A 27669-nucleotide genomic window follows, 5' to 3' on the forward strand; every position below is an offset into this window, starting at 1 on the left:
GAAAGTCTGATGCAATATATCTCAGATTTGGCTAAAAACCTAGTTTATACCAGGACTGAGGATTTAACCAATGCCATAGCTTGTAAGTCAGACTTCGAACCTTGTTCTTCTTCAAATTTAGTGCTCTTTTCTTTTTAATGTTATTCTAAGGGGAGGGGGGTGGGTTGTAAGGAGTCTAGCTTGACATGTTGATATTTTAGGTGCTGTTGAGATATCTAAATGGAGACATTCAACGAAGAGAACTAGGAGACTTGAATCCTTTAGAAATATTGGACCTAGACACATAGATTTGGGAGTTATCTGCATCAAGATGATATTTGAAGCAATAAGAGTAAATGAAATATCAAGGAAACAAATTTAGAAAGAATTTGACACTGACTCTTCTTAATATTTATTAAAGGGATAAGGACTTATTTTTTCAATATCTATACTTTTTGTTAATTTTTCCCTGGATGGAACTAAAAATGAATTCATATCTATTCAATGTCATCTGATATAGAAAAAAATATCACTTTTCCCCCTTCTCCTTTTTTTGGAATTGTTTAATTTTATTTATATATATTTAAAATAAATAGATATTTATATATATAAACTATAATTTTATTCACATTAAATTTTTACAATTTACACTCAAAACAGTTGGATCTTTTTTCTCCTCTCTTTAAAGTATTTGTCTCCACATACCAAAAAAAGAAAAAAAAAAAGAAAGAGGAAAAAGTCCTCCAAAGAAGTTTGTCACATCTGATTTAGTTTACTTCCAACAGGAAGTATGTATTTGTTTTGAAATGATTTCAGCTTGGATTCCAGCAACATTGAACTTTGATCCCCTTTTCCCCTTGCCAGTCCTTCCCTTCTTATGTCCTGTACAGGGCCTTTAAACAAGCTTGATTTTTATGATCTTTATACTATATATTGTATACATATAAAAAACTCACTTCTAGTTCCTGACTTCAATGTTATTCATGTTTGGAAAATATACCCACAATGACAAGGCTGTAGGACCTTTAGCCATTGGGGAACATCTGATTCACAGATTGATTTCAAGAAATTAACAAAAAAAGAAAAGTTAAAATTCTTCAACCATTATTTTCTTTCTTTGCTTAGGAGATTGATATTTAGACTAGAGAAGATGAAACAATATGACTAAATTCTTGATGAAATCCTAAAATATTCTTAGGATTTGTGTGTATTTAGAAAAGGGAGATCTACCAGAGTTATTACAAAGTAAGCTAATTTCCTTTTTTTTTTGACAGGACAATAGGACAATGCTAGAGATTAGACACAGTAAATTATATTTCAGTCAAGTATGTGACAAAGTCTCTTATCATGTCATTATAAAGAAAATGGAGAGATCACAAGATAGTTGGGCTGATTTAAACTTGAATGGCCAGACACAAATATAAATAAGTCAGAATCAAAAAAGTTAGAATGAATAATAATAATAATAATAATAATGGAAAATAAAATGAAATTTATAGAGATAAATATAAATTATTAAAATTGGGTTAAAAACCAACCAGGCAAGTGCAATTTTTAATTGTCTTTTTATTTTCTTATATTCCACATATATAATAGATTAAAAAAGCAAAATTTATTTTAAAATAGACACAAACTCGAGACACCATAGACTAAACCTCACAACACCCATCTATAGATGAATCAATATTTTTTTTGTGGTACTAAACTGCAGAATAGGAAGGCACATAAAAGTGGAAAGAGGAGGAAAAAGACATGTTATGCACCCTAATCAAATTATTGGTAAATTACAAAGGGAAAAAGACTTCTGTCATCTCTCAGCAAGAAGAGAATGAATGAGGTGGTAAAGGAAGGATTAAATCTGGGGGAAAGTAATGGGGAAATCCTGATGCATTGGTGGGAATGATTCCACTGAACAATGCTACCATGGAGAGAGAAAGAAATATTGTCCAATGGGAGATGGGGACTTTATTATAGCTATAATCTATAGGGATTTGGTGCTTGGAGAGGTAACTATCTTAAGAATCTTGTGCTTCTATGGACACCATCCTGCTTCAAGAGAAGGGGAATTAAGAGCTCCTTGGGTCAATAGACATCCAGAAGAGTGGAGAGCATGGATTTAAGAGGGATTTAATAGCAAATGGAAAATAATTATCATAGTAGAAGGAAAAAATGGATAGTAATAAAGTTCATGATCAGGGTCACAGGAAAAATTCTTTTGTGATACAAATATAATCCTTATGCAAAAACTAGGGAAATAGAGTATGGAAGGAAAAATATACACAATTTTATTACTGGTTATTAATTTTAAAATTTTAAATAAAATTCTATAAAAAAGACTATGGCAATTCATCTAAGAAATCATTCATTATGACTATTTTTGGATTTATGCCAGAGAACCAGAATTCATAAGAAAAACAATCAACATAATTGAACATATTAAAAAGAAAAACATTCCAAACCACATGATTATCTTAATAGATACATTAAAAACTTTTGACAAATTACAATATCTATTTCTGCTAAAACAAAACAAAAAACAAACATCTTTGAAGTGTTATCATAGAGGGTCCTTTTAATATCATAAAAAAAGTCTGCCTAAAACCAAAAGGAAGACATATGGAATAAGGATAAACTAGAAACTTTTCCAATTAAATATAGGAGTAAAGTATTTATTCTTCTATTATTTCTTATAAGTCTAGAAGTATAAGTATTAACAATAAGACAAGAGAAAGAAATTAAAGGAGTAAAAAATAAATAACAAGAAGATAAGACTATCTCTATTTGCTAATGACATGATGGTTTACTTAGAAAATCTCAGGGAATCATCAAAGACCAATTTAGACAATTAATTGTTTTACCAATGCTACAGCTACAAAATAAAACCATAAGATCAATAAACTTTTACTCTAATAATAACAGAATCAAAGAGGTTATAATAGAAAGGAAAATATCTTTCAAAATAACTATAAAATACTTGGGGGATCAATCTACAAAGCATATGAAATAATTAGATAAATTCAATTTACAAAATGTTCCTCAGAAAAATAAAAAATAAAAAACAACTCAAATAGCTGGAGGAATATTCAGTACTAATGGCTGAGCAATGCCAATATAACAAAAATGACAATTGTCAACCTTAATTTATATTTTGCTGTAATACTAATCAAATTATCAAGTGGATATTTTAAAGAAATAAATAAATAATAGACTTCAATTGGTAAAAAATATCTAGAATATCAATTGAAATAATGAAAAAGATAGAGATGAAGGGAGAATAGCACTTCCAGACCTCAGATTATATTATTAAATGGCAGTACAAAACCACTTTGGAACTGATTTAAAAATAAAGAAGTAAATAAATGAAATAATTTAGACAGGGGAGAATCAAACTATGGAATTCAATAATCCACTGTTCCATAAACCAGAAAACTTAAGTTACTCAGAAAAGAATTACCTAATTGATTAAAAAAAAAGTACTGGGCAAAGAGGAAAGCAGTATGAAAAAAAAATTAGGTTAGACCAATACCTTACATTATATTCCACAATAAATTCAAAATGGATGTTTTTCCAGTATCAGAGATAGCACAATTAAAAAAAAATAAGTGAAATAGATCATGTACCTCTAACAGGAGATATGTTCTTAACCAAATATGGGATATGGAAAATTACAAAAGATAAAATGAATAATTTTGATTAGAAGAAACAAAATCGGGGTGGCTAGGTGGTTCAGTGGATAGAGCACTGGCCCTGAAGTCAGGAGTACCTGGGTTCAAATCCTGTCTCAGACGCTTAATAATTACCTAGCTGTGTGGCCTTGGGCAAGCCACTTAACCCCATTGCCTTGCAAAAACCTTAAAAAAAACCCTCTGATGAGAAGAAACAAAATCTTTCACACAAACAAAAGGAATGCATCTAGGATATGGGAAATGTTGAAATGGAAAATATCTTTGTTTCATATTTCTCAGGTAAGAGTTTCCTATTCAAGATAAATAGGCAACTATTTATATATATACATGCATATCATATCATGCATATTTATGAACAAAAGCCATTCCTTATTATGTAAGTGATTGAAGTATATGAACAAACTGCTCTCAAAAGAACTGTCAACTGTTATTAGCCATATGGGATTTTTTTTAGGTTTTTGCAAGGCAATGGGATTAAGTGACCTGCCCAAGGCCACACAGGCAATTATTAAATGTCTGAGGTCAGATCTGAACTCAGGTCCTCCTGACTACAGGGCCAGTGCTCTATTCACTGCACCAACTAGCTGCCCCTGTTATTAAGCCATATGGGAAAAAATGGTCCAAATAAATAACCAGTAAATGAAATGCAAAACAAAACAGTCTCAATGGTATCAACCAGTAGTAATAACATAGGTCCCTGAAGGACTACTACACCTCTGCGCAACACAAGAATATGCCAGTATTTGAAATATTTTGGTTCTTCTTAACAAGATTTTAGGATGGTCATTGACAAGCAGGGGTGAAGAGATCCTGTCATATGGATTATTTAAGGAAATATGGATGTTTAGAAAAGAGAAGACTTATAGGGGATATGATTGATAGATTGATCAACTAACTTTAATTGTTAATTAAAACTTGTTTCATAATTATATAATATATAATACATTAAATTATTGATTAGAATAACTTTATTAAAAACTACATAAATACATACCAGGCAAAAATAAAGTAATCTTTGCCACCCTGGAGTTTCCATTCTACTTGAAGGTAGGGGAGACAAATATATATTTAAATAAATATATAGCAAATAAAAGGTAATTATAAATAAAAGGGGTAGAAACACAATTGACTCAATGGCTTCATGTTGAAGGTGGCAGAGGACCTGAAGATTTAAAGAATCTAGGAATTCTAAGAGGTAGAGGTAAGGAGGGAGAGTATGCCAGGCAATAGGCACACACACACACAAATAGAATGTTGTCTCTGAGGCCAGTTTTATTGGACCATAAAGTATGTGAAGGGACATTTTGGACAATACACTTGGAAAGGTAGTCTGGGTCCAAATTTTGAATGGCATTACATGCCAACTTGCAGAGTTTATAGTTTATCCTAGAGGCAAAAAGAAGCTATTGAGAATTTTTGATCAGAGAAGTGATATGTTCATTCTTATACTTTCAAAATTTGGCAGTTATGGAGGTTGGACTAGAGAGGGAAGAGCCTTGGGGTAGGGAGACAAATTAAGAGACTACTGCAAAGGTTGAAGTGTTATGTGATGAGGATGTGAACTAGGAAAGTGGTGATTGGAGAGATTTAATTTTGGGTAGGTGGAATCAACATGATCTGGTAATTGAGAGGGAAAAAGGAGGAAAGAATTGAGAATTCCTACACATTTGGGATTGGGTCACTGAAAAAATAGTGTCAGAAACTGGCATGTTAGGGAGATGAGTGAGTTGTAGTGTAGGGAGCATATTTAAAACCTATGTTTTAGTTTTCCTAGAAATACTAAGAAATTACTATTTCTCCAGGCTAAAAATTCTTTCTAGGCAGGTCTCCTCTAGAAAGGTAGGGAGCAGATTAAGAACAAAAGATTTTCTTAAAGAAATAGGATGGATTCAAGGTGGAACTCAAAACTAAGAAATAAAATTATCTCATGTTTAATTAAGATCATTGGTAAGTCTTTGACTTATTTGTAATTCCTCTTTCATTTAGAAACTATTAAAATATTGATCAATAGGAAGAGAATTTTTCTCTAGTTTTTGAGGGTAATGATTAAAGAAAAAATTGAGGAGATTTAGTTGAAGATCATCTTACCTAGCCTAAATCACTGAATAGGCATTGCTCCCTTCAAACTGATACCCATTAAAGACCTTAGTTTAAGGTCTCCCACTACATCTGAGGGCAACTCTATTTACCACTGGACCCAGATGACTTCAGAGAAGAAAGTGAAATTGGTGACCGTAAAACTCTCTTTCATTTAAATCCAATTCAATTAAAAGTTGTAGCATCACCTTCCTGATATATTAGTCCTCTTTGATCAAAAAATAAACAAGCGACCAAGTTAATGACTATTGTTCTGGAAAGTTAACACAAAACTGCATATTTTAGAATATTAGCACCTTTTCAATAGTCTTATAAATGTCACCAGATTATTTTAGAATAAAGAGATATTTTTTTTTTTTTTAGCTTTTGCAAGGCAGTGGGGTTAAGTGGCTTGCCCAAGGCCACACAGCTAGGTAATTATTAAGTGTCTGAGACAGGATTTGAACCCAGGTACTCCTGACTCCAGGGCCGGTGCTTTATCCACTGCACCACCTAGCTGCCCCTTGAATAAAGAGATATCTAAGACCATGGATTAAGAGTAACTATGCCAGTTTGAATATTTCTCTCTAATAAAATTTGTGCCAAAAATATAGAATAGCTCATTAATATTTTTCCAATATATATATACATCAAATATATATAATATATTTGCCACCTTCTGCCACCTCTGCCACCTTCAACATGAAGCCACTGAGCCAATTGTGTTTCTACCCCTTTTATTTATTATTACCTTTTATTTGCTATATATTATTTAAATATATACTTGTCTCCCCTTCAAATAGAATGGAAACTCCAGGGTGGCAAAGATTATTTTTGTTTGGTACGTACTTTTTAATAAAGTTATTTTAATTAATAATTTAATGTATTATATATTATATAATTATGAAACAAGTTTTAATTAACAATTAAAGTTAGTTGATCAATATAATAATATAATATAATATAATATAATATTATATATATATATATGTCAAAAAACAGCCAAATAGAAGCCATTGAACTCATGTGAGTTGATGAGGTCATTGAAATACAGACTGTAGAGAAGAGAAAGACCCAAGGTAGTGCCTCAGAACATTTTCAAGGTCAGATGACTAAATTGAAGATTCAAGAAAAGAGATTGAGAAGAAGTGATTAAACATGTAGGAGGAGGACCAATAGAGAACAGTGTCACAAGAATCCAGAGTAGAGAGCATTCAACAAGAAAGGTAATGAGCAATATAAAATATTGAAAAATTGAATGAAGTTTCTTGAAAAAATGCCATTAGGTACTTGATTCATCAGCCCATTCACTAAAATTGGAAAAATACAGAAAAAATTATTGTGGCCCCTGTACTAGGATGACATGTAAATTTGTGAACATTCCATATTTTAAAAAGAGAAGAAGAAAAAAGGCTATTGGATTTGGCAATTAAGACATTAGTAAATTTGGTAAATGGGGTAACTATATGTTCTGTGTCTGGAAGTAAGGAAGACAAGTTCAAATCCTATCTCAGACACTTAATAATGGTGTGACCCTGAGCAAGTCACTTAATTGCTATCTGCCTCAGTTTCCTCAACTGTAAAAAGGGAATAATAATAGCCCTTACTTCACAGAGTTGTTATGGATATCAAACAAGCAAAAAAAAAAATTGCAAAGCACTGCACACTGCCTGGTGCATTGACTTAATAAATGCCTGTATCCTTCCTTCCTACTTTTGGAGAGGAGAAGCTTCAATAGTGTTGAGATTAGAAACCAGATTACAAGGGATTGAGAAGTGAGAGAGAGAGGAAAGGAAGTGTAGGCAACCAATATAGACTTTTTCCCCCCTAGGCATTAGACAGAAAGGGAGTAGTCAGCAAGCATTTATTAAATGCTTGCTATGCAAAAGAAACTATGCTAAGTTCTGGGGATACATGAAAGGCAAAAACAGTCCCTGCCTTTTTTCTAATGGAGAAGCAAAATAAATAAGTATACACCAAGTGCATACAGAGTAGATAGAAAGTAACCCATTTGAAAAAACTTCCTGACATGATCCATCCAAAGGTGGAGTGAGGTCTTCTAACAGAGGCTGATGGTCACTTATTGGCTAAGTTTTAGAAGGGATTTTTATTTATATATGGATTGGACTAAAAGGCTTATTGAGTCTCTTCAAACTTAATACTTGAACTTATGATAGCTAGGTGGCCAGACCTGCAGTCAGGAAGGCTCATCTTCCTGAGTTCAAATTCAGTCTCAAACACTAGCCCTGTTACTCTGGTCTAGTTGCTTAATTTGTTTCCCCATCTGTAAAATGACCCAGAGAAGGAAAGGTCAAATCTCTCTACTATCTTTGCTAAGAAAACCCCAAATGGGGTCATAAAAAGTGGGACACCATGCTTATCTAGCCAGAGCAGGTTCAGTTCAGAAAAATAATTCATACATACTTCCCTCCTCTACTCTCGAAGTTCCCATTTATAATGGCGTCACTTAGATTTTAAGGTCTGAGTGAATGAAAGGACTATGAACTGTGATTAATCAGTTAATTGGTTTTTCAAATGACTGTTGATGTTATGCTGCTATGTGAGTTTCCAAGTCCATTATCTACATTATCTACATTAAATTTCACCTCAGCACCAATGGGTCTGTTGTTCTCTTGTTCTTTCTACTCTTTACTTTTTATGTCCCTCCCTCCCTCCCTTTCTTCTTCTTCTTCTTCTTCTTCTTCTTCTTCTTCTTCTTCTTCTTCTTCTAGACAGTGGAGTTAAGTGACTTGCCCAAGGTCACACAGATAGGTAATTATTAAGTGTCTGAGGTTGAATTTGAACTCAGGTACTTGTAACTCCATGGCCAGTGCCACCTAGCTGCCCCCCTCCCTTTATTCTTAATCATTCTCTAAACTTTTCTCTTTATTTCATCCTGTTCTCATCTCCTTAAATATCTCTCTGTCCTCTCCCAACCTCCTGCTTTAAATATCTTTCCATCTGTTTTTTTTTTGTATTCTTTCTCTCTCCTTTCAAAACTCCTGTAATTCACCCATACATTTCCTATTTACTAGTGATAGTATGGAACAACTGTTTCAAAAAATTATTTGTGGCATTTTAATTTGCTATTCATCCATTTCTCCCTCACTAGCTTATGGGATCTTTGAAGCTTTAAAATATCTTCTTTGTCTTGGAAACTCCATTACACAAACTTAGAGTGCCAGGCATCTGGAAGACACTCAGACAATATTTATTAATGATTGCCAAATTCCATTGAACTGTTTTAAAATTCAGTTTTCTGAAAGTGAATAAGGCATTTGAGTGGAATATAATGAGTAAATGACAAAAATTAGAACAATTTACATCAAGGGGGCATTTTTTTAAAAAACAGTCTATAGGTTTAAATATTAGGAAGACAGAACATTTTCTAAATGTTTTTAAAGTCTTTCCCCTTCTTTTCTGGTCCTATTAAATCTGAAGAGATATATCTCATTGTAAGATGTAGCTGTTTGCTTTGACATTTCTTATTCTATGGATTGTTTTTTCTTTTCAGATCATTGAATTTCATATGATTATATGAAATAAGGTAATTATAATGACTATTTTGCTTTTATATCTGGCATTTAATTTAGCAATAAATGCATTGCTATTTTATAAATTGAATTCATAAATAAACTTTTTAGAGCTAACAACGAAAGTTCTTTGCACTGTTTCCCCCCCAAAATATAGCTTCTGGAATATCATACTTAGCTAAATTAGCTATTCTAATACTTTCAAAAAGATAGGTTCTTAGAAAAAGACCAAATTCCTCAATGAAATTTTGATAGTTCACTTATGACTTAATTAGTCAATGATATCCTTAAGGAAATGTGAATGAGCTCTCTTTTTAGAAATCAACAGAAAGTTTGTTAAATGGAGATACTGCTACTGTCTGTTAAAAATAAATTCAAGGGAAAAGGACAGATTTTTTTTTTTTATTTTGTGAGTTCCCACTCTTCAAAGAACACTAGAGAAATTGCAATGCTATCCAAGCTGGTTTGTCCAATGGAGGATAAAAGCAGTTCTTACTCTAAGGCTAAACATGGGCTACAAGCGATATTTAAAAAGAATTGCATGTGGCAGAAGCACTAGGCCTGGATACTTTATGACCTTAGAATCCTGAAAGCCTCAACAATGGTTCATACCTAGTCTATTAATTAAGATTTAGTTTACTAGATTAATAGTAACTTCAATTGGCCACAAAACACTCCATGGTACCTGTGTCTTGGGAATCACATGACCATATGTTTTAGAGCTGAAAGAAAATTTAGAATTTATTACCCTCATTTTGTGAGTGAGGAAACTGACTCTCAAAAAAGCTTTAGCTGTTGATCAAAGTCACATGGGTGGTAGGTAGCAGGTCTGGACCAATGATTTTATTGATTAGGAAACTCCAGGTAGAAAAACTCCTTCCAAGTGCCTATCTGCAGCTGTTTTGCAACTTGTCATCATGGTGATGTTTTTCCTTCATTTTCAGAGATGATGACATCATTGAGGTAATGCTATGCAAAGCAAGTGAATTGGATTGAACAAGGAGGTTCAGTGCTAAGTCACCAGCCTCACTTTCTCTTTGGGAACCATCTGGGGTCAATGGAGACTGGATGACTGGAGGCAGTCATGGAATTAAGTGACTTGTCCAAGGTCACACAGCTATTAAGTATCAAGTGTCTTAGGTTATACTTGAACTCAGGTCTTCCTGACTCCAGGGCTGGTGCTTTACCTACTGCACCACCTAGCTGTCCCATGGATTGTAAATGTCATGGACCCTTTTAGCAGTGTGGCAAAGTTGATGAACTCTTTTTCAGAATGGTGATTTAAAATAATAAAATAAAATGCATAGGATTACAAAGGAACCTAATTATATTGAAATAGTTATCAAAATTTATGAAAAAACAAGTTCACAGACTGAAAGTTAAGAAGTTCTACAGTTAGAGGCTTACCTGGATCAAGTTAAGTGATCTGCTTAGTTGGCCAAGATATGCTAGAAGTGTGACTTGAAGCTTTGACTTTTTGATTGAAACTGGCTCTTTGACTACTATACCATTCAGGTATTCATAATCATTATTCCACCAGACTCTAAAGAACTCAGTGGAATACTACTGGTACTCCCTTCCTTTACTCTACCCAGCATTAATACTGACACATTCATTCCTCCCTCAAGGGAGGGGACTCATCATCTCATCTATTCTCTGGCCCTCAGACCCTACTCCCTATTTCCTGCTTGTCAGACCTTTCTCCTCAAGCTTTAGAGCAAATATTGCAGCTAGCATCATTTGGATAATCAAGAAGTCTCAACTACAATCCTTTCCTTAATTGGAAGGCAATCAAACCTTACTTTTTGTTTTGCCTTTACACCTCATAGCCCACTGGGTCTTATGACATATATTATTGCTAAACCCTCCTGTATTGTGATTTTAATGAGGTTCGGATTCGTTCCTGTAAATGATGCTCTCACGCAATTGAAAATGAAAGTATTTTAATAATGCAAGGAATAGATTGCTTACAATAAAATTCTATACAGTAAATTATATATATATGAGAAAGGATTATTAATACTGTAACAAAAGTAGAAGAGAAAGATAGAGAAAACATCACCAATTTTGGGGAGCACCAACTCTTAATCACCTTGGCTGGAGAATTCTTTCTTTCTTTCTTTCTTTCTTTCTTTCTTTCTTTCTTTCTTTCTTTCTTTCTTTCTTTCTTTCTTTCTTTCTTTCTTTCTTTCTTTCTTCTTCTTCTTCTTCTTCATGAATGATTGTAGTCTTAGGATATTTATTAGGGGAGAACAAAAGTTTGTTGCCATATTCAATTGGAAAGGATCCCAGAATTCTCATCATGAATGTAGGAAGTCAGTAAGTGTTATGACGTTAGGAAGATGTCATATGGGGCTGCAAGACACAACATAATTAAGGTCAGTATGAAAATAGCCAGTTCTTTTCAGTACTGTTTATGTTCCAAGAAATGGCTAGTTCCTGGGACTCTAAGAACATGGTCAAATCACATAGGACATGTTCGGGGGGGGGGGGGGAAGGACACGTTCTCATACAGGCTCGAGTGAACTTACTCATATAAGAATTTCATTTTCTTATACACCTCCAAACACTGAGGCATGTCATATGACCTCCTGATGAGTTCTACAAACTCCTGAGTCTTGTTATCTACCCTGCTGATGGAAATCACCATTCTGAAAAAGAGTTCACCAACTTCACCACACTGCCAAAAGGGTCCATGACATTTACAACCCTTGGACCTTTTCATCAGTCTTGCGTCTGAAATCTGTAATAGGGTTAGTCAGAGAGACTACATGTTATCTACCATTTTTATAACACACCCAATGAAGTTTATGTGGAACTGGGCTGAATTCCTCTATTTCTGGGGATGTACTGTTTAGAGCTAAAGATCTTTGGGATGATGCAATAATCTCTTGGTTCCCATGGTGACATCAAGAGGAGATGACTAAATCAAAGAGGACTGGTCATGTAGTCAAAAATTCAAAGGAGAAAAACTTCCACTTTCATACTATTCTTTCTTAATAAGCAGCTTGTAACTCTTAGGAGCTATTCTCTGGACTTGGCTGTGCTCCATAAGGGAACCCAACATAGTTGGCAACAAAAGCGTGTACTTACTCAGATTTGTTTGAGACTAAATCTCAAGACCTTCATTGCTGCATTTGCCTTGTGTTTCTTTTCCTGGGCACATTTAATCAAACAGGTGATCCTGAAATGGACAAGGCAAAAAACATATTCAGCGAATCCTTTTTGCAATCATTCACTCTTTACTCCTTCCTTTCAAGTTCTATGATATTTATATATATGATTTACATATCTCTCTATATATGAGAAATACTATATATGTAAATACTATATATATGTTTCTATCAGTTACATATGTCATCATATAGACATCTATATATATAGGTATGTGTGTATTTATTTAATTTATACAAATGTGTACATATATGTGTGCAGGTAAAATTTTCTGATTTGGATAATTTTATTAATGGAAAAAGGCAGAAAAATTAGTTGTGAAGGAAACATTGAGAAATCAGTCCAAATCAACCCTGACACCTAGTACAATTAAGTGACTTTGGGAAAATTTGTACATTAAATAGTTTTGGCTTCATTGATAGAAATAAGTATTTTGGTTTCTCAGCAAAAGATGAAGGTATCATTTTTCAAAAAGGACCCTGCTTTGGAACAGTATGATTGGTCAAAATCAGAACTCTAAGGGAATCAGAATACATCTTCAAGGTGGGACAAAGCAAAACCTGCTATTGGATCTGAGAACAGACCTCAGAGCCTAGACTGCTGCTTGTTGCTTGAAATAATAATATGAAAGAAGAGACTTAGCACAGTCATCTGCTGCTTAGATGACCAGCTAGAGTTAGAAAGATTTTTGCCTTCACTTTCCCCTGTACTTTTCTACCTATTGGTTGAGAGATGGAAATGTTTCAGGGACCAACTAGAGCATGGGTATCTAACATTTTAATTCTTCTGAGTCTCATTGCCCCCTCAAAATTTGTCAAGGAGGACTGTATATAGAATTCAGTATTTAATTATGACTAAAATTATTACCAATGAGTATAATAATAAAATATAATAATGCAATAAAGAATATTATAATTTAATAAAGTTTAAAATCAAAAACAATGAGCATAATAACAAAACATTTACTTTTTAAATAAAATATTTTTTATTGTGAATACTGATCCTTCTTTTTGGATACCAATGCATCTTTATCTGGTTTGATAGAGGTTGTGTGATGTGAAGAATATTTTCAAGATGCTTGTATTGAATTTTTGTTCTATTTTTATTTTTTGTATGCTTCATATGAGAAAAAAAGTTGTTTGTGAATATATTTATTAATCCCAAAATAAGAGACACCATGAATAGAGCATGTTCATGAAATGCCAGATATTTTTCTTTAGGCAGGTTCAGCTTATAAAAGTCCAATAAAGACATCTGAATAAAATTTTCTTTTTGTTGCATATCTGATTGCAAATCTATATATTCTGTTTGCAAGTTTGCAGGCAACACATTGATGTCAAATGGGAATGGAGCAACATATATACTGAAATGTCATTGGTGTTTTCTAAAATCTTGAAATCTATTGTCAAAATCCTGGGAGAAAATAGCAATTAGCTCTTTCTCCTCAGAACCGGTGGTGGAGTCTCACTTCCGTGATCATGGCAAAAATCAAGGCCAGGGATCTTCGTGGGAAGAAGAGGGAGGAGCTACTTAAGCAATTAGATGATTTTAAGGTGCAATTTTCCCAGTTGAGAATGGCCAAGGTCACAGGAGGAGCTGCATCCAAACTATCTAAGATCCGAGTCGTCCGAAAATCTATTGCCCAGGTCCTGACTGTCATCAACCAGACACAGAAAGAGAACCTCAGGAAATTCTATAAGGGCAAGAAATACAAGCTCCTGGACCTTTGGCCCAAGAAGACCCATGCCATGTGCTACAGGCTTAATAAACATGAAGAAAGCCTGAAGACTAAAAAACAGCAGAGGAAAGAACGCCTGTACCCTCTTCGAAAATTTGCTGTTAAGGCATAATTTGTTAAGGTGCTAATAAATAAAAACTTAAATTGTTATAAAAAAGAAAATAGCAATTAATGCTGCATACAATAAAGTTGTCTATTGCAATTATGAGACAAATATTTTAAAATAAAGATTTTAATTCCTATATACACATCTTTTGTTAAAATAGACAAAAAACTCAATATTACTTATATGAAAATGTTGAACCATATTTAAGGGGTTCAGCTGGTCTATGATGTTGTGACATTGGTGCATGCACTTTCCTGTTCATTTTCTGGTTTCAAGGTATGGATCATATGAATGGCTTTTGTTTGACCTGCAAAAGTACAACAGATCCACGCTTAGAGTTTCTGTTTTGCTGAAGCAACTTAACCCTGATCATCATCCCAGAAGAAGACCCAGCAGAGACATGATTCTGCAACCAGTGAATTTTTGAGTAAAATTTTGCTGAAGGGGAAAATGGACAAATGGTGGTGAATGTGTCACAGACATTTGGGGACATATTTTAAATCTACTCTTCCACCATAGTAAATTCTCATTTCTAAAAGCTAATTCAATTTGAATGACTAATTTATATTGAAAAATTAATGACACGAATACACTAGCAGGGGCTTGCGAGTTATAATATTCATTGGAAAAGAACTCCTAAATTCTTCAGGGTTTTTCCTAGATTGTGAGGGTATTGGTTACAACCTCATTTGATGAACCAGCTTGTAAGTGCAAGTAGGAATTGGGAGAATACCCAGAAAGCACAAATTATATTCCCTTTCTGCTATAATGAACTTTTCTGAGTTTTTGTCCCTCTTGATTTCTCTGCACCATTTAACACTATTATTGCCTCTTTCCACTTGGATACTTTGTCTTCTTTAAAGGATTTCCACAACACTGTTTTTTTGTTTTTGTTTTTGGAATCTGGGCTCTCCTTTTTTTAGTCTTCTTTTCGTGGGGATAGCAACTGAGGCTGCAATTCAAGGATCTGATTTGGAACCTCAAACGTTCTCTTTTTATACTATTGAAGTGATGAAGAAGAGAGGGAGAAGGAGAGAGAGTGAGTCAGAAAGAGAAAGCCATTTTATAATTGTTGGGGTCTTTACTAATACTGAAGTTCAGTGTTGAACAAGAGATTTATTTTAAATTTATTTTTAAATATTTTAAAAAATATTTTAAAAATAATGTTTTTATAATTTCCAGAGGAAAAGAAAAAAAATCTTTATCCAGATCCTAGGCAAACAAGTAAAAAAGTCTTTCATAGGGTAATGAGCTGGAAGTTAGACCAAGGTAGACACTTAGGGATTTTCCTCTTTGTCATTGTGTTCCCACAAAAATTTTGAAAGCATAGGCAGGGATAGATGCATTGAGGTTAAATAGAATAGAAGACATGCCTTAAAGTGCAAAGCCAGGAAAGAGTGGTGTCAATAATATGATGACTATGGACTGAAAGGAGTAACTCTCACCATCACACTAGCACCCATATCCTTATCAATTGTTGGATATACATCCAAGAATTCTATAAAAGACACAATTAAATCAATTGGAAAAGAAAGGACTGTCATCGAACAAAAATAAGAGATAACAGATGAACAGTCAAAATTGTAGTTATACAAAAAAACATATAAATCAAGGTGCTTTCAGGAAATTGAATTATTTTTGGCAGATTTGTGAGAGAACATGGGCAAACACCTCAGAGAATAAAAATGATGGATGAAAAAGCAATAATTATGTTATTTTTAGAGCTACAAGATTTTTCAAATCATGGGTCTATCATTTACTACCAGGGTGATCTTGGGCAAGTCACTTAACCTCTAGTGCTTCAGCTTCTTTAAAATGAGAAAAGATCTCTCAGATCCTTGTAAGTTCTAAATCTGTTCTATGATTCTTTGAAGGAATGGGTAGAATGTAATTTGGACTGATGAGGGTGCGCTTATATCAGTGAAACCTGCCAAAATTTACTTCTATGTTTTTGCCCAGATGCAATTTCATATCTGTAGGATGCTTCCTTCCTCTACCAATTCTCATCATTATATCTCTTCAATATATAGACTAAGAGAGTCTCGTATACATGTGCGCCCGCACGCGCACACACACACACACACACACACACACACACACACACAAACACACACAGAATATGAAAAACTCTTTGTTCAACTGCATGTCATAAATTTCTATTACCAATAATTGTTATTGTTTACATTATTTACCACTATCATTTACAGAGGAGGTTTTCAAAATGATTTACAAATACTTTCTCATTTAATCCTCACAACAATTCTGTAAGGTAGTTTATGATCTTCATTTTACAGATAGGAAACTGAGGCTAAGAGATTTGCCTGTGGTCATAAAGTTGGTAAGTATCCCAGGGAGGATATGCATTTAGGTTTTCCTGACTTCGAGTCCAGCACTCTATCTACTATACCACCTATCTGCCTCATTTGGGTAGTGTTTTTTTTAATCACTTTGTTTTTAAAGTATGAATAGTTTTAAAAATCTCTTAAATAATTATGAATTTTAATAAAGCGAATGTGTAGCATTCTAGACTCAAGTGTAATTACTACTGTGTTATTTAAAAATTATGGAGAACATTTGAGGATCCTCACCATCAAGAGAGTAACCTTGTTTGAATTCTTTACAGAATATGACACTATAATTAATATCAGAAACACATTGGGAAGGGCATGTGAACTATAGTATTCATTGGAAAAAGAACTCCCAAACTTTTCAGGGTTATTCCTAGATTCTGAGGAGACAAAGAGCAGACTTATTTGGTGAACCAGTCTGCCAGTGCAAGTTGGGGTTGGGAGAATACCCAGAAAGTACAAATTACATGCAGATTTGCTTTCTGCTATACTCATGATCCAATACCTTTTCTCAATTATTATCCCCCTTGATCTCTCTGCACAACCCTTGCCTCTCTACTTAGACACTCTCCCCTCTTTAAAGTATTTCAACAACATTGTTGCTTTTTGCAGTCTCTTTTTGGTGGATTCATAACTGAGCCTGTACCCAAAGGCTCAGATTTGGATCCCCCCATCTTCTCTTTTTTATATACTATTGAAGTATTGAAGAAGAGAGGAAGAAGGGGAAAGAGTGAGACAGAAAGAGAAAGACATTTCATAATTGCTGGGGTCTTTCCTAATATTTATAATACTAGTGAGCATCTTAGTGAGTGTATTAGTAAATAAGCATTGACTGTATCTTGTTCAAGGCTCAGCAAAGGATCAGTATTACTATGTTGTAAAGGGTAAAGACTTGAAAGGTTGGAGGTTGAAGGGCTTTAAACATCAAACAGAAGACTTTATAGCTGATCTTGGAGGTATTAGAGAGCCACTGGATTTTATTGAATTTGAAAGTATCTTGGTCAGATCTACACTTTAAGGTCAATTGGACATCTGAATGCAAGATAAATTGGAGTGGGGAGAGGTTTGAGTCAGGGAGACCAACCAGCAGGCTACTACAATAGTTTAGTTGTGAGATGAGGAAGACTTACACCATAGTGGCTACAGTGTCAAAGAAAAGAAGGGTGTGTGTGTGTGCAAGAGATATTACTAAATGCAAAGCCAATAAACCTTGGCAACAGATTAGATATGTGGAGGGTCACTGTGATTGAGAGCCTGGATCCTGGAATGTTTGGGGGGAAAGAGAGTGAATTCAATTTTTGTTATGCTTAGTTTAAGATGTTTATGGCCCACCAGTTTGAGAAGTCCAATAGACAGTTGGAGATGTGACTTTAGAGGTCAGGATAGAAGTTAGAGCTGGATAAGTAGATCTGGGAATTGTCAACATAAAGAGGACAATTGAAACCATGAGAACTGATGAGATACCCAAGTGAAATAATAGACAGAAAAGAGATAAGGTCCTAAGACAGAGCTCTGGAGAATACCCACAAATAGCAAGTGTTGGATGAAGATCCAACAAAGGAGTGGTCTGATAGAAGAACTAGGAGAGAATAGTATCAAGAGAATATCAAGAAGAGGGTGATCAACAGTGCCAAAGACTGCTCCTATTTTATACCTCATTTTTTAATACTAAACAGGTCACCAAAGAAAGTTATCTCAGTAGATGCTTCTGCCATAGAATCTTGTATTATTTCTAACATTTGTGTGTGGGGCATTTTAAAGTTACATTTTGTTTGACTAGGTCAAATAAGTTTTAAACATCACCAAATAATAGGTACAGTAGGAATTTTGTATTCTCTGCAGTGTTAAGCTCTGTCTGATTTTTTTTTTATTGAAGAAAATATTTGATATACATTACATCATCAACTCAATCTTGGACTATTTGCAATGTTGTTGTTATTGTTGTTCAGTTGTTTCAATTGTTTCCAACTCTTTGTGACCTTATTTGGAGTTTTCTTGGTAAAGATACTGAAATAGTTTTCCATTTCACTTTACAGATGAGGAAACTGAGGAAAGCAAGGTTAATTTTCTTTCTTTTATGTACTTAAAAGATTTTATTTATTCTGAGTTTTACAAATTTTTCCCTAATCTTACTTCCCTCCCCCACCCCCTACAGAAGGCAATTTGCCAGTCTTTACATTGTTTTCATGGTATAAGTTTAATTTTCTTGCCAAAGGTCATATGGCTAGTAAGTGTGTGAATTCAAATTTGAGCTCAGTTCTTCCTGATTCCAGGCCAAGTGCTTTATCCATTGCACTACTGAAATAGCTTTCGCTTTAGTATCCCTGACAGATCTTTCCCCTTTCTAATCCATCTTCCAATTGAGCTGTTAAAGTAATTTTCCTAAAACATGGGTCTGACAATGTTACCCCTCTACTCAATAAATGCCAGTTACTTTTTTTTTGGTATTTCAGGATCAAATATAAAATTCTCTGATTAATGTGCAAAACCTTTTACAACTTACCTTCCTCTCTCCTGTTCTTTCTATTCTTCTAAATGTTACATACCCCTGGGGGCTCTGCAGTTCAGTGACAGTAGCCTCCTTGTTCTTCAAATAAAATACTCCATCTCCAGACTTTAGGCACTTTTAACTGACTCTTCCACATACCCGTGGAAGGTTCTTCCTCCTTATTTTCACTTCCTGGTTTCCTATAAGTCCCATTTAAAATTGTACCTTTTATAGACAGTCTTTCCTGAAGCTCCTCAATTCTAGTCCTTCCTTCTGTGGATTACTTTCAATTTATCTTGTACGTAGCTTGTTTGTACAAATTATTTGCATACTGTCTTCCTATTTGAGCTATGATTTTTTTTTTTGAGCTATGAGCTTTTTGAGAGGACAGACTGTCTTTTATCTTTTTTTTAAATTATTTGGTATCTGGTGCTTAACAAAATGGCTGGCATACAGTACATTCTTATACATGTTTATTGACTGACTAAATGCATGACATTGATCTTTTAATTTTGTGAAACATAATGTTATTTTCGCCACATTTCCCATCTTCTTTTTCTACCTTTGCTTTGTACCAAAATCTATGGTAATTTGCTTTAGAAGAACTTGTCAGGTTCTTCATAGGATATCTTTGCTTGATTTTCTGCAATGGATATAAACAAATAAATTGAAATTATCTTCATGAGAGTTTGTCTATGTTCATATCACCCAAGTGATCTATGTTACCTTAGTTCACACTGTGAAAATAGCTTCGTAAATGCCTTTATTCAGCTCTTTGTGAAGAACCTGTAACTTCTGGACTGCCTTTCCATTTATACGCAACTTTGTTATGTTTTTTGGTTTCATATACATTGAAAAGGTAGAGATGTATATAATTTAATTCTTATAGCATTGTGTAAGCTTGTTGATTAGGGAGGCTTTATGTCAGTGGATAGGACAAAAGATGTGAAGTCAGGAAGAGCTGCATTCAAATCCCTCCTTAGACTCTTATTAGCTACCTACTTTGCAGGGCTGTTGTGAGGATACTATGCTCACAACAGTAAGATGTAGTGGTATAATAGATAAATATCTCCCCTCTCCTAGTCTCTCCCCTGTCTCTCTTCTTTTGTTCTCTTTCTGTCTTTCTTCCTCTGTCCTTCTTCCTTTTTCCTTCTTCTTTCTCTTACTCTGTCTGTCTCTCTCTCTCTGAATCTGTCTCTCCATCTCTCTTTATATATACACATTAATATGTAGCTCTTTTTAAATCTCAAAGCTTTATTTAAATGTTCATTATTATTGAACAGCTGTCATGCCTTGTCAGCAGTTAAATTAATATTTTAAATAAAGACCTGAAAAATTTTAAATACCCTTTCCCTACATCTTAATCACACTGTAACTGTTGCCCACATGAGAGTAGCTAACTTTATAGGACTGAAAGTCATTTTGTATTTTTGTATGTTTCCTAGGTTATTATGGTCAAAAATTTTGATATTTGGTGTTTGACCCTCTGATGATGAGTATCTCTGAATTTAGCAAGGTTGGTCCTTGTCTTTTGCCAGGATCATAATGGAAGCATTTTCAACAAGTAGGACTTACCAAGTCAGAGTGACTTTCATACCACAATGGGATCCTAGAGCGATATATTTGTGGAGGATATTTTGGTTTTGTGTTGCTTGGGTTGCTTTGATTAGAAAATAAGCCACCAGTGGCCAGTTTATTAATGACAAGCTTCTCTGTACTTAGCCAGGTGGGCCATGGGATTATAGATTTAGATTTGCAAGGGAGTATAGAACCATCTAATCCAAACTTCTCATTTTAATGATGAGGAAATGGAGACCTAGTAAAATGAGATTGACATGCTAAGGTCAAAAAGATAATAAATAGTAGAGCCAGGATCTGAATTCAAGTCTGTGACTCCAAATTTAGCACTCTGCACATTGCACCATTTTGCTACCCTTGCCTTGAACAACTTACGAAGTCTGTCATTTGGACCTTACTCAAATCCTTTCTAGTTCAGAAGAATGTGACAAAACTTGTATTTGGCTGGCATGGTCTCAAGAATCCAAGATTACTTCTATACAATGATGAAACATCTGAATAGGACTTTTGTGGATATATCATCCTATAATTTTATGACTGGAAAATAAAATAAGGTAGTTATACAGTAAAGTGCAGAAATAATAGCTGCTTTTATCCTAGTGTTGTACTTCTAAGGGGGTGCTTAAAATTAAACAAAGCTAAAGTTCAAAAGGGACAAATGTGGAGACATTGAAAAAGAATTCACTTTTAGATGTAAAGGAAACATTATGTACTTCGGAAGGGATCTGAGGCTTGAATACTTCAACTGGCCATGAAGAAGCCAGCAAAGACAGTAAACTTTGCTCAGAAAAACTGCCTGCACACCAAAGGTACAAAATATACTATATACTTTGATTCTTAGCCTCTTATTTGCAAAAGACTTTAATAGGAATCTGAAATGTAATCTGATCACCATAAGTAAGGATGGGGAATCTCATTGAGAGAACTTATTTGAAGGAGGAAAAAGTTTTGATTAGGAGGAACTAGACCTCTCTTAGGGCAGCTAGGCAGTGGAGTGGGTAGGGTGTCAGATTTGGAGTCAGACACTTACTAACTGTGTGACCCTGGGCAAGTCACTTAATTCCTATTGCCTCAAAAAATAAGGACAAAGAAAATAGAACAAACACTTTGAATTATTTTTGTAATATTGCTCTTTTTGTTTACAAGATAGTTGTACAAAATGTTGGTCATTTACCCAAGTTTAGAGGTACAAAGTGCAGGCATGATTTTTTTTTTTAATGTTAACTGAACCATGAATAAACTTGCAACTTTCATTGGTTTATTCAAAGGTGGTTAAACATTATTTTGTCAGCTGAGTAGAATATGAATTGTCATTAGAAGAAACCTGAGGCAGGGGGATCAGCCAGTGGCTAGTTTCAACCTAGAAAAACTCAAGTTCAAATATAGACCTGAGATTCTTACAGGTGGTATGAACAAGTCACTTAACCTCTGATTGTCTTAGTCTCTTCATCTGTAAAATGGGAATAATAATAGCCCTTATTTCCCAGGGTTGTTGTGAGGATCAAATGAGATAATAGTTTTAAAGCACTTAATATAATGCTTGACCTATAATAAGTATTACAAAAATGTGCCAGGGCAGTTATGTTGTGGTGTGGACTCATCACCTTGCTGACTTCAAATCCAACTTCAGACACTTAACTAGCTGTGTGACCCCGGGCAAGTTACTCAACCCTATTTGCCTCAGTTTCCTTATCTATAAAATAACTGGAGAAAATAATGTAAAATCACACTGCTATCTCTGCCAAGATAACCCCCAAAGGAATCACAAAGAATCAGACAGAACTAAAAATGACTAAAGAATAACATATAGATGTTAGGAATTATTACTTATTATTTTCTGTACATAATAGTTTCCGTAAGTATATAATAATGAAGAGAATATTCAGTTTTGACTCAGAGGATTAGAATTTGAGCCCATCCCTACAATTTCCCATATGATCTCGAGCAGTTAATAGTCTCATAAGTCTTAGTTTCCTTATCTAAACAACAGATATAATCCAGCTTCTTGGGGATAATATATGTTGCAATAATAATGCATGTAAAGGACTTTATAAATTTTTGTTAAAAGAATTTTAACAATAGAATATACAATTTCTTCTACCAGTTATTAATTCATTTCAATTTATTTTATTTTTTTATTTTATTTTTTATTCTCATTTTGTACAAATGTTTTTTTACATTAATAAAATATTCTTGCTTAAGAGTAAACGAAATACCCCCTTCCCCCCATGAATATAGACTTGCTTAAGTGATAAAGGGGAGAGAAAAAAATTAAAATAAAAAAATAGTAATAATTGTAGGTATGGCCAGGTGGTGCAATGGACGAAGCACCAGCCCTGGAGCCATGAGCACCTGAGCCCACATCCAGCCCCGTAGACCCAACAATCACCCAGCTGTGTGACATGCAAGCCACCTGATCCCCATTGCCCTGCAAAAACCAAAAAGAAAAAAAAAGACCCAAAATAAAATAAAATAGTAATAATAGTAGGGGTGACTGGGTGGCGGACAGAGCATTGGCCCTTGAGCCAGGAGCACCCGGGTCCAAATCCGGCCTCAGACCCCCAAAGACCACCCTGCTTTGTGGCCCCTGGCAGGCCACCCAGCCCCATTTGCCCTGCACCCTCCCCCAAATAATAATAATAAAAAATGTGCTTCAGTCTTTGTTCCAACACCAACAACTCTGTCATGGGTGGATCGCATTCTTTATGGTAAGTCCATCGCAAAAGTTGCTTCCATATTTTTCCAACTTTGCCATTGCTGATCGCAACTCCCTCCTTTCTTATTTCTCCACTACCATGTACTATATTTTCTCTCTCCTTTCACTCTGACTCTGCTGTAGGGTCGCTGAGTGGCGCAGCAGACAGATCCCTGGTCCTGGGGCCAAGAAGCCCTGAGCCCCCATACCACCCCTTAGGCCCAGCATCCACCTGGTCCTATGGTCCTGGGCAGGCCATCCAATCCCAGCCCCTTGCAAGAAGTAAAAAAAGAAAATGTGTTATATCTGAACACTGTCCCCCCATGGTCCATCCTTTCCTCCTTTATTCATATCCCCACCCCTTCACCCTGCTCCCCCCTCCTTCTTACTCCAAATGTCTATACCCCATTGTCTATATCTCATATGCTGTTTCCTCTCCTAGCCACCTCTGATGAGAGCAAAGGTTCCCTCATTCCCCCTTGCCTCCCCCCTTCCATATCATTGCAATAGCTCATTGAAATAAAGAAAAATCTTATTATATGAAATATCTTGGCCTATTCCCCCTCTCCTTTTTCTTTCTCCCATTACATTTCCCTTTTTTTTCTATTGACTCCATTTTTACACCATATTTTATCTTCAAATTCAGCTTTTTCCTGTGCTTCAACTATAAAAGCTCCCTCTACCTGCTCTATTAGCTGAGAAGGTTCATATGAGTATTATCAGTGTCATTTTTCTATACAGGAATACATGCAGTTCATCATGATCATTAAGTCCCTCATATTTCCCCCCTCTCCTCCAATCTCCATGCTTCACCTGAGTCCTGTATCTGAAGATCAAACCTTCTGTTCAGCTCTGGCCATTCCAAAAGGAACATTTGAAATTCCCCTGGTTCAGTGAAAGTCCATCTTTTTCCCTGGAAGAGGACATTCAGCCTTGCTGGGTAGTTCATTCTTGGCTGCATTCTAAGCTCTTTTGCCTTCCGGTATATTCTATTCCAAGCCCTATGAGCTTCCAATGTAGTTGCTGCTAAGTCCTGTGTGATCCTGACTGCTGCTTCACTATATTTGAACTGTGTCCTTCTGGCTGCTTGTAATATTTTCTCTTTGACTTGGGAGTTCTGGAACTTGGTTATAATATTCCTAGGGGTTGGTTTTTTGGGATCTCTTTCTGGGAGGGGGGATTGGTAGATTCTCTCCATTTCTATTTTGCCCCCTGCTTCTAGAATATCAGGGCAATTTTCCTGTAGTAATTCTTTGAAAATGATGTCAAGGCTCTTTTCCTGATCATGACTTTCAGGTATTCCAATAATTTTCAAATTATCTTTCCTAAGTCTGTTTTCCATATCAGTTGTTTTTTCAATGAGATATTTCACATTTTCTTCTAATTTTTCATTTTTTTGGTTTTGAAGTATTTATTCCTGATTTTTGGTAAATTCATCACTCTCCCTGAATTCTATTCTTTGTTTGAAGGATTTGTTCTCCTCAGAGAGTTTTCTTATCTCTTTTTCCATCTGGCCAATTTTGCTTTTTAAAGCATTCTTCTCCTCAATAACTTTTTGAACTGTTTTATCCATTTGACCTAAGCTGGTTTTTAGCATGCTATTTTCTTCAGCCTTTTTTTGGATTTCCTTGACTAAGCTGCTGACTTCATTTTCATGTTTTTCCTGCATCTCTCTCATTTCTTTTCCCAGTTTTTCTTCTAACTCCCTCATTAGATTTTCAAAGTCTTTTTTGAGCTCTGTCATAGCCTGATCCCAGTTTCTGTTTTTCTGGGAGTCTTTAGATACAGGAGCTTATGTTTCCTCATCTTCAGACTGAGTATATCCATCCTTCTTGGGATCATAGATAATATATTTCTCAATGGTGTTCCTCTTTTTTCTCTGCTTGCTCATTTTCCCAGCCTAAGCCTGTTTTTGGGGTGCTTCCTGAGCTTTTGGGACACTTCCACAAAGGGTCTCAGTGTGTGAGGCTCTGTCCTCCCTCCTGGTCTGTGAATAACCATATGCGCTCCCGTCTACCATGGGCCTGAGGTGGAGGGGGCCGCTGCTGTTCTGTGTGGGGGCCTAGACTGCGATCAGTATCTGAATGTGTTCAGAGCCCCAGAGTCCTGTTCCACGGGCAGAGGACAGAGCTCTGCAGTCTCTTTTCACTCGCCTCCCTCTGCTCAATGGGCTCAGGCCCTGGAGGCTCCTGCTTACTGGCTCCTCCTGCTTCTGTTCCTGGATCTGGGCTGCTGAAAGACCAAGCTGCTAGCTGTGTGCCCTGGGGGCTGGGCTCCACATGCTCACTCTGGCAGAGGTCCTCTGCTGTTCCCCCACTTTGTACCTGGTGCTCCCCAGGGTGTAGCTCAGGAGACACCCCGGCTGCTGTGAGGTGGGGCTCCCAGTGCCCTGGGGCTGCCTCCAGGAGGCTGAAGTTCTTTCCCTCTGGTGGGCCGCCCCTCTGGCAGGCCGCCCCTCCGACCCCAGGGAGCAGAGCCTTTCTGCTCTTTTCCAGGTTACCTTGAGTAGGAGAACTGCTTCTCTGGGTCCCTTTGTGGGTTCTGTCTCTCGAAAGTTTAGTTAGAGTCCTTAGCTTATGAGTTTTATCAGAGAGTACCTAAGACTGGATCTTTTCTTGTTGCCATCTTGGCTCCGCCCCAATTCATTTCAATTTAACGAGAATTTATATAGGACTTTTAATGGGTGAGTTGACTGTTATCCCTAAAACACTGCGTGGTCAGAAGGCATTTTAGCTCATTGGTAAAGGACATGCATGACGGTGTATTTAGGGCCCTTCCACTGAACAGAACAGGTTCATATTCTCTGCCTGTTTCCTGGTGACTTCTATTAGTTTTTGAGGTGTTTTTCTACCTCTGGTCTCTGGTTTTCTATTTTTCTTTTCTGGATTTGTTTCCCTTAATTGGCTGCTGATGCAATGCTTCAACAATTGCACTAGGGGGTGACTTGACCTTCAATCTCTTTCCTCTTTCTGTGTCAGCAGCATGATGACAACTCTGAGTTGTCTGAAAGTGTGTGTGTGTGTGTGTGTGTGTGTGTGTGTGTGTGCTCTATTCCCCCCGCCCGACCCCAAGTCATGAGTACATGTCCTGCCTGGAATGTTTGCTTTTTCCCTTTCGTGTCTGTCTGTTTTTCCTTTGGTACAGGACTTTGTGATAATTCAGAAGGTCTGGGGCCTTAGGTTTGCAGTGGCAGTATCTTCCATTAGCAAAATCACAGCTTTGGTGCCTCCCCTACCTCTCCCTTCCTTCAATGGTGGTGGCATTGTACTTGTTTTGTGATGGATGTTGCTTTACTGATATTAAGTTTTATAGAGACTGGTGAGCACCTAGTTTTTAATAGCAGCTATTGGACTCATTTGTTTAGGGCCACCCACCCGGAAATCTCTGCCCTGGTCTGATACTATATAGTGGCTCATTGACACAGCAAACTGAAAGCACTTTAATGATAGCCATAATAATCAGTTAACAAAAACTGTGCTAAGGGACCCTAGGCTACGATTGTCTTTTCTTTTTGATCTCTAATCTGGGCAGAGATTGAAGCCATCTGTAACAAATAATTGCTTGGTTTAGAGTAAGGCATTTCCAAGATCCCTTCTGGCTTAACATGACTGAACAAAAAATGAGTTAAGGTGACAATCTCTCAATCAATCAATTAATCAGTCAATGAATATTTACAATGTGCCAGGCACTGTTCTGGGTGCTAGATAGACAAATTCAAAGAATGAAACAACCCCTACTTACAGGAGCTTTTATATTAAGATAGATAATAGATAAAAACACATATGGCACAAATATAAAGTAATAAATACAAGAGCATCTTGGTGATTCAGTGGATAGAGTGCTGGGCCTGGAGACAGGAAGACCTAAGTTAAGATTTGGCTTCTGTGTGACTCTGGAAAAGTCACTTAACTCTGTTTGCCTCAGTTTCCTCATCTATAAAATGAGATGAAGAAGGAAATGGCAAACCACTCCAATATCTTTGCAAAAAGCACAACAGCAACAACTACAACACCTAAATGGTGTCATGAAGAAACACCTGAAATTGAACCCACAGATCAACAACAATACATACAAATATATGTGAAGTAGTTAAGTACAAGACAGGTAGGGAATAAAGGTGTCAGCAATTGGGGGGATTAGGAAAATGCCATACAGAAAGAGATGTTTGAGATGCACCTTAAAAAAAGAGAGGTACTCTGTGAGGTGGACGGGAGGAAGGAAAACGTTCCAGGTAAGGGAAAGAAAGCAGTCAGAGCAAAAGTAAAGAA

At 35.8% G+C, this 27669-nt stretch overlaps 1 protein-coding gene and 1 non-coding gene across 2 annotated transcripts; both read left to right on the top strand.

Moving 5' to 3' along the window:
* Window positions 1-7027: 7027 nt before the first annotated feature.
* On the top strand, window positions 7028-7133 carry LOC141523145 (U6 spliceosomal RNA). Its single transcript, XR_012478354.1, has one exon. It is a non-coding gene; the product is annotated as a U6 spliceosomal RNA (small nuclear RNA).
* A 6790-nt stretch (window positions 7134-13923) lies between these two features.
* Window positions 13924-14319, top strand: LOC141520413 (large ribosomal subunit protein uL29-like). Its single transcript, XM_074232081.1, has one exon. It carries the CDS (start codon window positions 13927-13929, stop codon window positions 14296-14298), a length of 372 nt encoding a protein of 123 aa, XP_074088182.1. The 5' UTR covers window positions 13924-13926; the 3' UTR covers window positions 14299-14319.
* The last annotated feature ends 13350 nt before the right edge of the window (window positions 14320-27669 follow it).

This window comes from Macrotis lagotis, chromosome 4, assembly GCF_037893015.1.
Source record: "Macrotis lagotis isolate mMagLag1 chromosome 4, bilby.v1.9.chrom.fasta, whole genome shotgun sequence".
In the NCBI taxonomy this organism is placed as follows: Eukaryota; Metazoa; Chordata; class Mammalia; order Peramelemorphia; family Peramelidae; genus Macrotis; species Macrotis lagotis.